A 15842-nucleotide genomic window follows, 5' to 3' on the forward strand; every position below is an offset into this window, starting at 1 on the left:
ATATTTTTGAATGCAATATATGCAAAAGCAAAACTGCAAACATCCTGCAAAATGTTATTGCAAACTTTTTCAAAGGATATCTTTGTTTTTCAGAACATTGAGCTGAAGGTTGAGGTGGAAAGTTTGAAACAAGATCTCCAGGAAAGACAGGAACAGCTTGACAAGGCCCTGTAAGTATCAAACACCTTGAAAAAGTGTATAAAATCAAGCATGCAGACGCTTCTACAAACATTTTGTGAAAGAATGGGTCGCTCTCAGGAGCTCAGTGAATTCAAGCATGGTACCATGATAGGTTGCCACCTGTGCAATAAGTCCATGTGGAAAATTTCCTCACTGCTAAATATTCCACAGTCAACTGTCAGTGGTATTATAACAAAGTGGAAGCAATTGGAAACAACAGCAACTCAGCCAAAGTGGTTGGCCACATAATATCACAGAGTGGGGTCAGCGCATGCTGAGGTGTACAGCGCACATAAGTCGCCAACTTTCTGCAGAGTCAATATCTACAGACCTCCAAATTTCATGTGACCTTCAGATTAGTTAAAGAACAGTGTGTAGGGCTTCATGGAATGGGTTTCATACACATTTCAGTTAGGCTACATTCACATTTCACACAGCGGAATATGGTTGTCAGCACTGAGTGCTAAATCCAGTTACATTTGCACAGTTCCGTTATAAAGGAAAGTATAAATTACTTTAAGAATAATCTATTAGTAATTTATACAACCTGTAACATTGTATCCTTTTAGTTAAGCTATACAAATATAATACAAATATACAATTATAATATTTAGCTAAGTGTCATCATAACTGCTTTCTATATGGCAAAGTTTTTATTAAGAGTGCAGATTGTGAAGAAAAATATTATCAGGAAACTGTGAAAGCATCCGAGACAGAAGTCTGTTTTTCAGTCTGGTGATCCTCTCTATCACTCATAATGCCGGGCTGCTTCCAACTGCTATCAGCATAACTGCTTCTCATTGGCATGTGTAACTTATCTTGCTATAGTGGCGAATGCAAAAAGCCAGATCCCACCGCCAAGTCCATGTCGAACAATTATTAGGTTTGGAGGACAGAACAGTGTCATGATGTCCTTTGCACATTGCCCTGTGACTTTATTTTGCTGATAGAGAGGGAATTTGAGCCCCTTTTTAGACATACATATACACTACCATTTTAAAGTTATGTGTTGGTATGATTTTAAAAAAAAATGTAAGAGAAGTCTCTAATGTTCACAAAGACTGCATTTATTCAATTCAAAATACAGTTAAAACAGTAATATTGTAACATATTATTACAATTTAAAAACTGTTTTCTTTTTGAATATATTTTAAAATAATGTAATTTATTTATGTAACGGCAAATCTGAATTTTCAGCATAATTTCTCCAGTCTTTAGTGTCACAAGTCATGATCCAAAAATCATTCTAATATAATGATTTGCTGCTCAAGAAACATTTCTTACTATTATCAATGCTGAAAACAGTTGTGCTGCTTAATATTTTTGTAGAAACCCTGATACAATTTATTTCAGGATTCTTTGAACAATTTTTTCAGTTTAAAAGTCTTTACTGTCACTTTTTATCAATTTAATTAAAGATAGTTGAATGAAAGTTTCAATTACTTAAAAAAATCTTACTTTGTAATGTATGCACCTGTCTATAGTGACAAGAGCTAATTCATTCACACAATCACACAATGACAGACAACTCAGTCCTTAAGTAAATGAGGTTAAGTTTCATGCTTGATGGCAGAAACTTTGCTTTTTCTTGTACAGTTGGATGGTGTGTCAGTAATGTTTAAATTTACAGTAGGATCCATTGGCCTTCAGGGGATCACCTGTAAATGAGACCCCATTCCTTCGTGTTATTCTTTAGGTGACATCATTGTTCTGTTGAAAAGCCAGTTGCTATGTGTCATTTCCATCACGCTCTGTTCAGTTCTGGTGATGTGTTTGCCGGTTTTTTGAGTCAAAAAATTTCCCCTCGTAGTTTCCCCTCACTTTCTTCTTCATAGCTTCCTCTAAGCCATCGTTCAAACCCTCAGTACTAACATTCGGTTCATTGAGGATAAAAAAACCCTGAGCAGAACTAAATGATATCACTCCCGGGCTAAATGACATGTCTGTAGGCTGTGATTACTAACATGCTGTAGTAGTGACTGATCAGGACGATCGCTCAGACCGCTTGTTGCAGTAATTGATGTTCTGTCATGGCGCAGTTAAGAACCCAGAGGTGCCGTTTGCTCTGGATCAAACAATTACAGTGGGGTCAGTGCCGTCGCCATCATCACATTCAAAAACAGCTTCGCTGCAGTAGAGCAATGGGGTCTGGAAAAGCTGTTATGAAGTCCCCGAGAGGTTTCAAGAGCACAGTGCTGAGTGAAAGGCTCTCAAAGACACTCCAGAATACTTTAACATGTCAGAGCAACACCCTTCACACACACAAAGAACTGTTAAAAAAATCCCAGAGGAGACGTGAGTAAAGATTGTTACGACTCACCTTTGTGCCTCTCTTCTTTTGCTTTAATACTCTTTGGAGATTGAAAAATGAAATGAAAGTCTTTTACAGAGTCTGAAAGGTATGAATGTGCTCAGGGACAAAGATGAAATAAATCAAACATGACCATTAGTAATTTCCTTTATGATTTTTGACCAAAACACCATTCTTCTAGAAGCTCATTTGTGAGGTCAGGCCCTGATTTTGGAAGAGAAGGCCTGGCTTGCAGTCTCGGCTCTAATGGTCTGTTCAAGTCATGTTGTAAAGATTGCATTTACGAGTTAAAGCGCACATGAATGCCACCATGAAGTCGTAAATAGCAGTTGGAAGTACAGGATTTTCTTTAAGCCTCGATCTGTACGAGTTGTGGGCATGTCATTGAGAAACATGGCGGAATCGATGGAAGCAACGTCTGTAGTAAAATATAACGGGTATTTAGCAGTGACACTGTCAGGCTTTGTCATTTACAACAATGTAAGCTATTGTAATATAACAATTAGCCTGATATATAACAATACAGTTTACAGTGGCTTCGTAGATTAATTAAAAACGTAAAAGATGAGAACTCACTTGATGCGCATTGTTTGTTCTTCATTTTCTATAAGCAGAGTTAACAAACCTTGCTGTATTTTCATGAAGTTTCTTTAAAAGAAGGTACACCGCCATCTTGCTCTGACAAACGATACTGATGTCATAAACACGACTTCTCACTTCGTAAATACGAACATCCTGAGGTCAGGATTGTGCAGGCCATTCAAGTTCCTCCACACCAAATTTGCTCATCTATGTCTTTATGGACCTTGCTTTGTGCATTGGTGCACAGTCATGTTGGAACAGGAAGGTCCCCAAACTGTTCCCACAAAGTTAGGAGCATGAAATTGTCCAAAATGTATTGGTATGCTGAAGCATTAAGAGTTCCTTTCCCTGTAACTAAGTGGCCAAGCCCAACCCCTAAAAAAACTACTCCACACCACAACCCCCCTCAACCAAACATTACACTTGGCACATTGCATTCAGGCAAGTGCCGTTCTCTTGACAACTGCCAAACCCAGACTCGTCCATTGGATTGCCAGACAGAGAAGTGTGATTCATCACACCAGAGAACACGTCTCCACTGCCCTAGAGTCCAGTGGTAGCGTGCTTTACACCACTGCATCCGACACTTTGAATTGCACTCTTGGATGCAGCTGCTCGGCCATGGAAACCCATTGACATCCATGAAGTTCTCTATGCACTGTTCTTGAGGTAAAAGTAATAATAGTTTTAGACTCTTATTTAACTATGACAAATCCACAATGGCACAGGGCGCATTCAGATCAAAAGCCTCTTTTTCCCATTTTTATCTATGGATTTGTTTTGACGCATTCTTTCCGAATTGTTCACTAAAGCTGTTTTGTTTGTATTATGTTACTTCACAGAACCACAGCAGAGAGTCTGACCAATCAGAATGAGGTGGAGGTGCAGCGTCGCTGTGAGGAACGGCAGCAGGAGATTGGACACATGCAAGAGATTCTGGAGACCAAAATCCAGCTTCTGCAGGAGGTGCACATTACATTCCCACACAAAAAACTGACACAAAACAAAAAATCCTCATCTACAGTGCTTAGTTTTTGAAAAACTTTTGCTGGTTTTGGTTGCTTACTCTAGTAAGTGTGTGTTTTTGAAGAAAAGTCTGTATAAAAGACTTTATAAAAGCCTATACTTGTTTTTGCATGCAGAAAACCATGCAAAATCCTTTTTTAAAATTTATTTAAATCTGTTATTTTATTGCTTTTTATTGCATGTTATTGCCGTTTTTATTTTATTTTATTGCATTGCATTTTATTTCATTGCATTTTATTTTATTGCAATTTTTTTCAGGAGGCTCAACTGGCAAGAAGTGAAGCAGAAAAAATGGCTTCTCTGGCTGACTCGGAGACCCGACGCTGTTTGGCCCTTGAAAGGAGGATGATGATGGAAATGCAGGGAGGAAATGAAAGCTTGTCTGCCATGGCACAGCATGATGAGATGGCTGAGAAGGACAGGTAAACATTACAGCACTAACCATTAAAATGACTGAATACACTGCAGTTCATTCAGGAATTGTTTTGAATAATTTTGATTATTCTGATAATCAGTTACTCAATCTATGATGCTTTTTCCTCTCTTTGTTTCTCTTAGGTTAATAGCAGAACTGAATGAAACTGTATGCAGGAGAGAACAAGAAGCAGCCGAACTGAGTTCACAGAGGGACGTCCTTACCACAAAACTAACTGAACTGGAAGAGCAAGTGCAAAGCCTGAACTTTTCCCTCCAGCAGAAAGAGAAACACACACAGGTAGCTATTCAATAGGACCCTTCGTCTAAATGCACACATAGATTTCATGTAACCCTGATAATCAATAACCTTCTTAAATCTGTGTCACCTCTGCAGCAGCCAGTGTATCACAGAATAATGCTTTTGGGCATATAGCATACACACAAAATTGCGTGCTCACATAATTATGTGTTCTATATGATTGTGCATGTGACATCTGGCTCTACTGTACTTTTCAGTGTGGTTAAGGCAGCTAACTAGGTCACTTTGGCCTCTGGCCCCTATTCAACCCCAAAAGAGAAAGTGGGTTCGGATATCAGACTGTATTTATAAACACATACACACACAGTCATGCCATTGCAAATAGGTCATGGCACATGCAGGAGTGATTCAATACTTCTCCCAGATTAGTATATTTACACTATGGGTATAAATCACATAAACAGGGAGATTTATATTAACTTAACCTTAGATTCATATGTAAACTGAGACGTATGGAATTAGTATAGACTGCATGTAGATAAACTTTTTTAAAATTGTAACAACAATGAATCAACTTGACTAGAATGCAAATTAACACAAATGCAAACTAAATTGTTTAACCCGATAAAGCTTACTGTATTATATTTAATATGCACATTTCTAAGACCTCTAAATTATCAACATGATCGAAACCTGTTGTGCACAATCTACAATATACCTTCTGTTAATAGTATAATAAGTTGGGGAACTTTTTGTTGTGGAATCTTTATAAAAGTAAATGTAAGATTAACATTTATATTATTTGTAATATTTTTAAATATGGACACTTACTGGTCCAAAGCAACTTAGGTTCTCTGGATTTTCCACACATCATTCAATTCATGTTTAAATGCATCAAATAGGATACGTCAGGCTACATTGATACATTTGAGGAATGTTTATTTGCACATTGATTGGACACTGAATGGACAGTCATCATTCATTGTATTGTATTTTGAAAAAACTAAATCTACAGAGTGTTGATAATAAAACTAAGAATTTAAATATTTTTTTTACACTTAAATATCTTTTCACTTATTATTGGGAAATAATAGGCATTATAATTGAGTTATATGTCATATTTATATGCATTTTAAGTAGTCTGCTGTACTATTATAAAGATCTTATTAAATTGTATTACACGCTATCAGAATTTCTTTTTACTTTTTTTGCCAGATAAATATCAATAATTGCACCAAATTGCATATTTTTGCTCAGTTTGGGTGTCTGAGTCATAAAAGCCTGATTTATTAAATATGATACTCAACAAAAAACATGGGCTGCACCCGAAATCGAATACTTCTCTACTATATAGTATGCGAAAATATTTGTACTACACCCAATTATACTATATAGAACATATTTCTATACATATACATATTTTGTTGTTCAAATTCAAATGTAGTACCTACTCACATTGTACATGATTTCAGACGCAGCCATGCAAAAACATTTTTTCTAGATTTAAAAAATATATTTTGTCTAAAGGATCAATATACTGTTCCGTTTCAAATAATCATATGTCAGGCTTAACAGGTTTAAAAAGAATACCAAAGGTTTATATTAGTCTTTAAAGTGTGTGAAATGGCTTGTCTTAGCAAACAGTAGGCTACATCATTTTCTCTTTTTTAGCACCTCAGAGAAGAACTGGCTCACAGAAAAAGCAGCACTGAGCAGGAGATGCAAGTAAGAATTTTTCTTATATTATTGTTTTATTAGTTGCTAAAGGTATGAATGAACGGTCCCATTTTTGGGAAAATTTCTGTAATTTAAATGAACATAGCATCACCAGTGGAGTGAGAGTGACATCTAGTGTACAGCCAAAGAAACTATACAACTGAGAGGCTAAAGGGATATGCAGTATTCAGTTTCTTGTTTAACTAGGGTTTGCTAGGTGACACATGACAAATGACGATATCTATTTTTGAAAACCTTGCTCTTTCTTTTCCACAGTTAAACAAACTAAATACCTGTTATATTTCAACTTCAAAGTGATTTTTCAAAATTTAATTTAGGCCTAAATTAATATGATTTACATTACACTGTGCACAGAATAAGAATGAAAGCCCACCGTTAATTTTACTGTCTCTCAACAGTTTCTTGCCATCACTGTCACTGGTTGACATAAACAATGAGATAATTCTACATTTGCCTGATTAGGATAAATGGGTTTTTGATTAAGGCTGTTTTGTGTTTTAGCACTGTTATGGTGTTCCGTCTCAGTTGTCTAAATTCTAGAGACATTTGAATGAGAAATCCACACAGGGACACCACAAACTGCCGGAATGTGCAAATATGCCATAAAACATGATATCATTCAGTTATTTCTAGCTATAATAAATAGATTTTTTTTGTAATTTAAAAGAGACTGATCCATCTATCCCCAGAACAAGATTGCTGTGTGTGTGTTGATTGCAAATCTGGATGTTTAAATCTTTGACTAAATCAACAAATGACTGCTGCCATTTACAAGCAGTGTTGAAACAGCCATTAATTGACCAATTACAACTGCACATTTATTATAATGTTAATAAAAACAACCATTCAAACAAATTCAAGATTGTAACCAGGGATATTTAGAGTACTGGTGTAGATATTATGAAGCCTGGACGTCTAAAAATCCAAATCACTTTCCCAGTTGCACCTCCTTTGGCTAAAATGGAAATAAGTATGTAAAGTAGTGTCAGCATTTTCTTGGCTTGCTCCCTTTGTTCGACCGGTAGCACTATACCGGGGGGGTCGAGAATTTACAAAAACTCCGCTGACTAGCAATGAATGATAAAACAAGTATTTAAATAGTAGTTGTAATATAATCGCGTATTCGAAAGTCAACAACCGTTGCTACGTTTCAAATAAGTAACATATGTTGTAGAAACGCATAATTGCGACACCCCTTTTTGTCTAGAAAATGGTACGCGCCATTTTCCCTGCCTCACTCTCGCCACATCGTTTGCAGCTTCACTCTCTGTACAATGTGAACCGATTTTACACATAGAATATTGACAAATCTCTACTGTGACCGTCCGGGAATGGAATATTATATTATTTCTGTTTATAAATCGTGTAATGGTGGTTATACGAAAATGACACGGAGTCAAGCGGTGGGATTTAAATGATGTCCTGTTCTGTCCTGTCATGTCGGCGGCGTCTTCACAGCAGAGCAAATGAAACCTTATCTGGTACGCGCGAGTGAAGGACAAAACACGCATCTTTATTTCCATTGACGAGGCGAGCATGTCGACATCGAAATCAACATCGAGATTTATTTCCAGCGATATATATATTTGAAGAACGGTCTCAAGGACATGAATAAGGACATACAATTCTTCAACTTTAAAATATAGTGGATAGAGGACGCCTTTAATTTAACACAGTCAATGATAAGCAACCTTGCGTGAAATGACGATACTTTTGAAATGATGATACATGTATTTATTTAAAAGATAAATATTATTTTATTTTTTTGAATTACCTTTCCATCAATGGAACTGAAGACGAATAGAAATTTAAGAACTGTCATGACATTTTTACTTTCGCTCTTGGTATAGTCTTGGCACAAACACCTCTAGATTATTATTCAGTTGAAGATTTATTATGTTGGACTCAAAGATGAAGGACGTTTGTCGCATCTGTGCAAGGGAGCTGTATGGTAACCAACGCCGATGGATCTTCCACCCAACTGCAAAGTTGAGTCTGCAGGTGCTGCTGTCCTATGCATTGGGCAGGGAGATGACCCGTGACGGCCGAGGAGAGTTTGCCTGCAGCAAATGTACCTTCATGCTGGACCGAATGTACCGCTTCGACACTGTGATCGCCAGGGTGGAAGCGTTGTCTCTCGAACGAATGCAGAAGCTCTTGTTGGAGAAAGACAGGCTCAGACAGTTGATCGGTGGACTGTACCGCAAAAACAATGCTGATGATTCTGGAGTGGATGGCGGTGCTTCAGACTCTCCTGTAGTGGACTTCTCCAGATTGGCTGAAGTTGAATATAGTGCTCTACTGCAGGAAGATCTGACATACTCTATCTATGAGTCCTGGGCTGAGCAAGGTGCTCAAGAGCAGGTTCAAGACCACCAATGCCCCGTTCATAATCAGTGCCATGCGGCAATGGATGCCACATCATGTCCCCGACCCAGGAAGTGCAAAGGATGCGCTGGGCTGCGCGTGGCAGATTCAGATTATGAGGCTGTCTGCAAGGTTCCCAGGAAAGTGGGTCGGAGCACTTCCTGTGGGCCCTCTACACGGTACTCTGGTAGTGTTCTGGACTGTGCTGAGGAGACCGTCCCATCCGCACCAGAACCTGAACCAGTTGAGAGCAACCAAACTCGCCGCCCCAGTGATCCAGAGCTAGTCGGCATAAGTCCTGCCTCCTCTGTGGAGTCTTTGGACACTGCTGTAGATCTGACCCAAGAGTCTCATCCAAAAGTCCATCCTAACACCATGCAGGGAGAGTCTGAAGAGGAACAATCTACTATCAGGAGGCCCGAATCCAGGCCTGGTTCTTTGTGTGGACTTGATATGGCCCTCGGCCTGCTTAAAAGCTTGGAATATCACCCTCTCCAGAGTCACAGGGGTAGTCGGATTCCTGTGCTCCTCAAACCTAATGCTCCACCCATGGAGAGTCCTTACCCTCTGCTTCAGGTGACCCCCACTGGGATGGAGTGTCCCTTTTCCCCCCATCTACCCGATGCTCCTTCTAGCATCCAGCAGGAGCTTCAGCTTGAACTGGCTGAAATGGAAGACCTGTGGTTGGATGATTATGTTCAGTGCAAGCCATCAGCGCTTCGGAAGGTACATAAGAAGATCTAAGGATTCTCAGATAAAAACAAAACAAAATGTCAGAATGAAGAAAAGGAGGAATTAATGAGGGTTGTTCGAAAATAATGTCTGTTTGCACACAGTAGGCCTATACTAAGACAGGAAAGATGAATTTATAGGGCACAAACTAGATGAGTTGATTATGCACTCCCTCAGGCTTTTTTGTTCCCAGAGCTCTCCATCTCTCTGATTGCTTTTGATTACTAGGTTACCCATCATCTTCTTAGCAACTCTTTCATAGCAACTGTTGTTGTGAGCAACAATGCTTCCTGCCACAGGACAGTTGGAAAAAGATCATTATATTCTTGCTCTTCTAATGAATTCATATTGGCTGTGTAAATGTATACACTTACAGTTAAAAAGTTTGGGGTCAGTTTTTTCTTAAAGGTGTATTAAATTGCATTTAGGATCCATTCAATGGATCAAAAGTGACAGTAAAGATGATTATGATGTTACAAAAGATTTATATTTCAAATAAGTGCTGTTTTTGGAACTTTCTGTTCATCAAAGAATCCTGGAAAAAACTGATCAAGGTTTCTAAAAAATTATTAAGCAGCACTTAAGTGTTTTCAGCATTGATAATAAGAAATATTTTTTGAGCACCAAATCTGCATATTAGAAGGATTTCTGAAGGGTGTGACTGAAGACACTGTTTTGTCATCACAGGGATTAATAGATTTTTTAAAAGTTATATTAAAATAGAACAAAATTATTTTAAATTATACAAATATTTCACAAATTTGACTGTATTTTTGATCAAATAGATGCAGGCTTGGTGAGCATAAGAGACTTCCTTAAAAAATATTTAGAAATCTTACTGACCTAAACTTTTGAATGGTAGAGTGTATCTTAAGAAAACAGTATGAAGTATATACGATCTTTTTGGCAATATACATTTTTTTTTTGTAATGTTTAAACTAACCTATCAAAAGGTAAACCCTGACTGTATGTGCACATGCAGTGACATATAAAGCAACAGGCAATGTGAGTAATCTGATCTTTAGTGTTCGCAGCCTGCAGTATTGTGCTATGCACAGCCAGCTGTAATCACTGTGTGTTACTGTAGACAGGGCTGGATCAGAAACATTATCCTCCAGTTAATGGTGCTACTGCTATTGTGCTAGACAAACTTTTATTTTTGTATTTATTATATATTTATTATTTATTATAGAGACTAATTTATATATTTTTGTATTATAAGGGGGTATGATAATCAGTAATTAAAGACAGAAATTATGCTAAGTGAAAACAAAAAACAAGGAAGTGAAAGGCATGCCGCCATGGAAAAATAGGACTTCCTGAGGAAGTTGTAGAGGGAGGCTATGGCTATAACTGTTTGTTCAGCACTGCGTGCACTCACTTCAATACACTCCCCCCCATATCATATATGTTCATTTAGTAATTGCAGAGCTTATATTTTACAAGGTGTTTATTGAAAGTAAAGACATGAAACAGCATTTGCCATATATCTAAAGTATTTAAATATCAGAGTTATATTAATAAATATCCTGACGCTTCTACGTTTTATAATGGCAGTGAAAAGGGCCAATGAGTTGGAATCTTTAAAAAAAGTGCATCCATCCATCATTAACATACTCCACACGGCTCCGTGTGGTTAATAAAGGCCTTGTGAAGCGAATCGATGTTTTTTGAAAGACAAATTTCCATATTTGGGTATAAGGTGTATAATCACCATATAAGGCGGTCTGGCGGAAGCTAAATGTTTTACTTTATTAAAGTTTTAAGTAAGGATATTTTCTTACAAAAACCCATCAAGCCAAGATATTTATTAATAAAACTCTGATTGTATTTGAGTTTCTAAAACAACTAACTATAATCCTAGAGTTTAAGGTATTTGTTTGTGTGATCTGTCCGTGTCTCAGAGGTTGATTGAGGAGCAGCAGTGTCAGCTGGCAGAGTATGAGAATGCAGCGGGTCAGTGTGTGAGTGAACTGCAGAAGGCCCAACAACAGGTCCAATCTCTCCAGACCAAGATCCGAGAAAGCGAGGCTAATAATAAGGTATTGACATCAAATGTAAACGCTGTTTTATCAAGCAGTTATTTGTCTTTTGACTTTCGTGTTGTTATGATGTGCTGTTGTTTCCTCTGTGTGTTGCTATGGCATTGTTGTGTCTCAGCAGGCATGAGAATCATTATTGCACTGAGCTCTTTTGTTTCGTTTGTGTGCACAGAAGTTACAGCAGAGGCTCGGGGACATGGAAAGTGAACTACGCTCTGTCAGAGAAGCAGCATGTGGTCAAGAGAGAACAATACAGACCTTGAGTGACTCGCTCAATACTAAAGACTGTGAGGTATTACATTTTGCAATTTGCCCCTTAAGCGTAAAGCAGTGACTGGAATATCAGGCGTTTCTCACAGGCTTGAGACACACTGTTTGGTGTTTGGACAGACATCATTTGACAGAATTTTCCAAACATACATTAAATAAATTAAGACACAATAACAGGTTAAAGTGATAGTTCACCGAAAAATGAAAATGACCCCATGATTTACTCGCTCTCAAGCATCCTAGGTGTATATGACAGTCTTCTTTCAGACGAATACAATCAGAGTTATATAAAATTTCCTGGCTAATCCAAGCATTATAATGGCAGTAAATGGCAGCCTAAAATTTGAAGCCCAAAAGAGTGCATTCATCCATTATAAAAGTAATCCATATGACTCCAGGTCTTCTGAAACAAATCGATGGGTTTGTGTAAGAAAAATATCCATATCCCGGTTTGAACTGCGAGAGACATTGCAATTTCTTCATAAGTTTAATACAGAAGGTGTTCTAGTGGAAGATAGATATTTTACTTCATAAAGATTTAAATATGGATATTTTTCTTTTTTAATTCAAATATATATATATATATATATATATATATATATATATATATATATATATATATATATATATATATATATATATATATATATATATATATATAAATTATATAATTACATAATATAAAAAAATTATAGAACATTTCTACATAATTGTCTCAAAATGATAGATCATTTGTTTACTGTGGTTTAAGTCAAAATGTAATCCTTAATATATATATATATATATATATATATATATATATATATATATATATATATATATATATATATATATTAAAATCTGAAATTCAAACTATTAATAATGTAATATTAATATAAAATAATGTCCCTCATGCTAGATTACTGATCTCCACCGGCTCATTGAAGAGCAGAATGAGCTTCTGCGATCTTTGAAACAACAGAACAACCATTACCAGATTCAGCAGCAGCAGGTGGGAATCTTCCTTCAGTAAATCTCAAAGAGCACGCTCTTCAGTTTCATTTGAATCAGTTCTGTTTTTCACAATGTTTTATTACAGCCACTAGGGAATGATAAACCTGATAAACCCGTTTTGATGATCATATCTTGTTCTTTGTCCAACCGTCCTGACTTCTCGTTGGTGCAGGTGTCTGGAGTAGCTCCGAGCCGTCTGCAGGCTGATCTGTTGGACCTCCAGGGCTCTCTGTTCTCAGCCCAGCTGGAGGTGCAGGGCCTTCAAAGAGCACAGCAGCAGGGCCAGAGGCGAGAAGATGACCTGGCCCGAGCAAACCAGCGCCTCCAGGCTGACCTGCAGGGAGCCCGGCAGCACCACCAGGAGGCAGAAAGACACAACCAGGATCTACTGGCTGCTCTAGAGAGGGCTCGCTTTGAGGTACAGCAAATGGAGGAGAAGTGGAGAGACGAAGGGAGACAAAGAGAGAAAGAGGTCAAGGAAAAAGAGAAGACCATCCGAGAACTAAAGTCCTCACTAGAGCACAAAGAACAACTGATACAAGTAAGACCATACAAATAACATTTTGATTATTAGCTCTACTATTAGTACTGATAGACTTATTGTAAGGATGTTCATTTCTGATGCTATATTTTCATGATCAGGACTACAGTGAGCTGGTGGATGGTCAGAAAGAGCCTACTGGAAATAAAGACAGCCTCCTCTTTAAGCTCAAACAACGCATTCAGGAAAGAGACAGAGCATTGGAGGTACAACATTCTAATATGCTGATTTGGTGCTTTAGAAACATTTTCTTATTATTATCAGTGTTGAAAACAGTTTTTCTGCCTAATATTTTTGTGGAAACTTTGATTGAAATAATTATAAATGCATCCTTTCTGAATAAAAATATTAATTAAAAGACAAACATTTGAACATTAGTCTTTATTTTTCGTTTCTTAAAGTTATTAATGTGAATGAAATGTGCAAAATCAAACTTTCCCTTGCTTGTCTTAGCGAGCAGTAGACGAGAAGTTCACGTGCATGGAACTGAAGGAAGACGAGGTGCGTAAACTGCAACTGCTACTGAGAGAGAAAGAGAGAGACCTGGAGAAACTTCGATGCGTGCTTTCCAACAACGAGGAAACCATCACGGTATTGATGGCACACGTGCATCTTGCTTAAAATTGTTAATACCAGCGTTACAATCCATCAGAACTATTTTGTATGTGCTTGTCTTTACAGAGTCTGGAGTTGTTGCTGCGTGGCAAAAGTTTAGAGCTGGAGCAGGTGTGTGAGGCCTGGCGCAATGCTCAGGGTGTTCAGCGTGAGAGAGAGGAGTCACACATGCGCTGCCTGAGAGAGAGAGACACTTTAATCAGCCAGCTGCAGACGTCACTGCACACCCGCACCAAAGAGGCGGAGGTGAACACACATATCAGATACATTGCATATCTATGTTCTTTTCAACTAGTTTCCTTCCATCAACATGCATCTCTATGCAGGATATGACTGCAGTTCTGCTCAGTAAGGTGTCAGTCGGTTCCAGTGAGGTGGCTGAGGAGCTCAAGTCTCGGCTGCAGCTGAAGGAGCGCTTGTTCCAGGAGCTCCTGTCGGACCGCACCAAACAGACACAAGAGCATCACTCACAGGTCCAAGACCTGCTGAACACCATCAACTCAAGAGAGCAGTACATAAAGGTGACACTCTACCACTGATCTCTAAACTACATGCATGGCAAAAATCAAATGTATCTCTTGAGCTTTAAATAGCTTTTTAACATGACACTCAATCTCCCAGGATTCTGCTGGGCGTGTGGGTCAGCTAATGTCTGAACAGACCGCTCGATTGCAAGAGCTACGCAGGCAGCTTGGATCTTCAAACCTTCAGTCAACCGAAGTCGACACCCAGGCGCTTCAGGATGAGCTCCAGTTGACTCTGCGCAGAGAAAGAGAGGCCCAGAACCAGCTTACTGCACTACGCTCCACCCTGGCGTCCCACAAAGATCAGTTCCAAGCCCAGGCTTCAGATCTAGAGGCCTTAAGCAGGACTGTGAGCATCAAAGAGGAAATCATCAAGGTTTGTTAAACTCTGAGTTTAAAATTGGATCTTTTAGCACAGTACGTGTGTAAATTAATCAAGTTTTTTTTTCAGGACCTGCAGATGCAGTTAGTGGAGCCGTCAGGTTTACCATTGGTAGAGCGACTGACCCAAGAGCTGCAGGTGCTGAGAGAGAAGATGGAACATCAGGATGCCACCTGCATTAATCACAAAGTAAGTAAAGAGGGTCAACACAAAGACTGAATCAGCTAAATATTAAACTACAAGGCTGGTACTGTACAATTTCAGCTTTTTATATATGTACTATAAGATTATTGTTTTTTTAAGCAGGCTGTTTTGGATCCACTGGTGTCCATGGAAACAGGACATGCTGATTTTGGAGGTGGGGACAGGCTGCAGTTTGGTCTATAGTGTGGCTTCTCCCTGGCTGCAGAGGACAAATGATGCTTTGTGCTTTTCAATCATGTTCATAATTACTAGATAAGCATGTTCTGAGATTAACAAATGTTTGAAATTATTAATATCTAAAGACTGAATTGTGCGTTTGTAGTTATTTGAAGTCACTGGAGTCTCATATAAATTATTGTAATGGATTCTAACAACATGTTTACTTGTTTCCTCTAATCTGTGTGCATGAACATTTTTTTTGTTTTTAATAGTGCAATCATTTGTATTTAAACTCATTTTGTTTATAAATATTCCATGTAGTTAACTGTGCTTTATTAATTTATAGAGAGCAAAAAAAGCCTTAATATATTAATTTGATTATATTATTTTACTGTCACTATTTACTGTAGAAACCTGTGAAGTGCTGCTGTGTGAATTTAGAATAATGATTTATTCAATAGGTTTAGAGCATAAGTTTAATATATGATAACAAGTGTGTAT

At 38.0% G+C, this 15842-nt stretch overlaps 1 protein-coding gene across 10 annotated transcripts in view; it reads left to right on the forward strand.

Moving 5' to 3' along the window:
* pde4dip (phosphodiesterase 4D interacting protein) overlaps positions 1 to 15842 on the forward strand; it is a 75918-nt gene that overhangs the window by 35789 nt on the left and 24287 nt on the right. For 7 of the 10 annotated variants that reach the window (XM_067417766.1, XM_067417767.1, XM_067417769.1 and 4 more), the window contains exons 1-12: positions 7751 to 9605; positions 11516 to 11653; positions 11826 to 11945; positions 12822 to 12914; positions 13089 to 13457; positions 13559 to 13663; positions 13911 to 14048; positions 14139 to 14318; positions 14399 to 14593; positions 14694 to 14972; positions 15048 to 15167; positions 15282 to 15336. In XM_067417766.1, coding sequence (XP_067273867.1) covers positions 8409 to 9605; positions 11516 to 11653; positions 11826 to 11945; positions 12822 to 12914; positions 13089 to 13457; positions 13559 to 13663; positions 13911 to 14048; positions 14139 to 14318; positions 14399 to 14593; positions 14694 to 14972; positions 15048 to 15167; positions 15282 to 15336 — 2989 coding nt within the window. In that variant the 5' untranslated portion in view covers positions 7751 to 8408. Of the gene's footprint in view, positions 1 to 93; positions 171 to 3915; positions 4040 to 4357; positions 4522 to 4657; positions 4815 to 6446; positions 6501 to 7750; positions 9606 to 11515; positions 11654 to 11825; positions 11946 to 12821; positions 12915 to 13088; positions 13458 to 13558; positions 13664 to 13910; positions 14049 to 14138; positions 14319 to 14398; positions 14594 to 14693; positions 14973 to 15047; positions 15168 to 15281; positions 15337 to 15842 lie in introns of those variants that run through there. The other 3 variants (XM_067417773.1, XM_067417768.1, XM_067417775.1) reach the window with 3 other exon arrangements.

The sequence above is a fragment of the Pseudorasbora parva genome, chromosome 15 (genome assembly GCF_024679245.1).
Source record: "Pseudorasbora parva isolate DD20220531a chromosome 15, ASM2467924v1, whole genome shotgun sequence".
Lineage (NCBI taxonomy): Eukaryota > Metazoa > Chordata > Actinopteri > Cypriniformes > Gobionidae > Pseudorasbora > Pseudorasbora parva.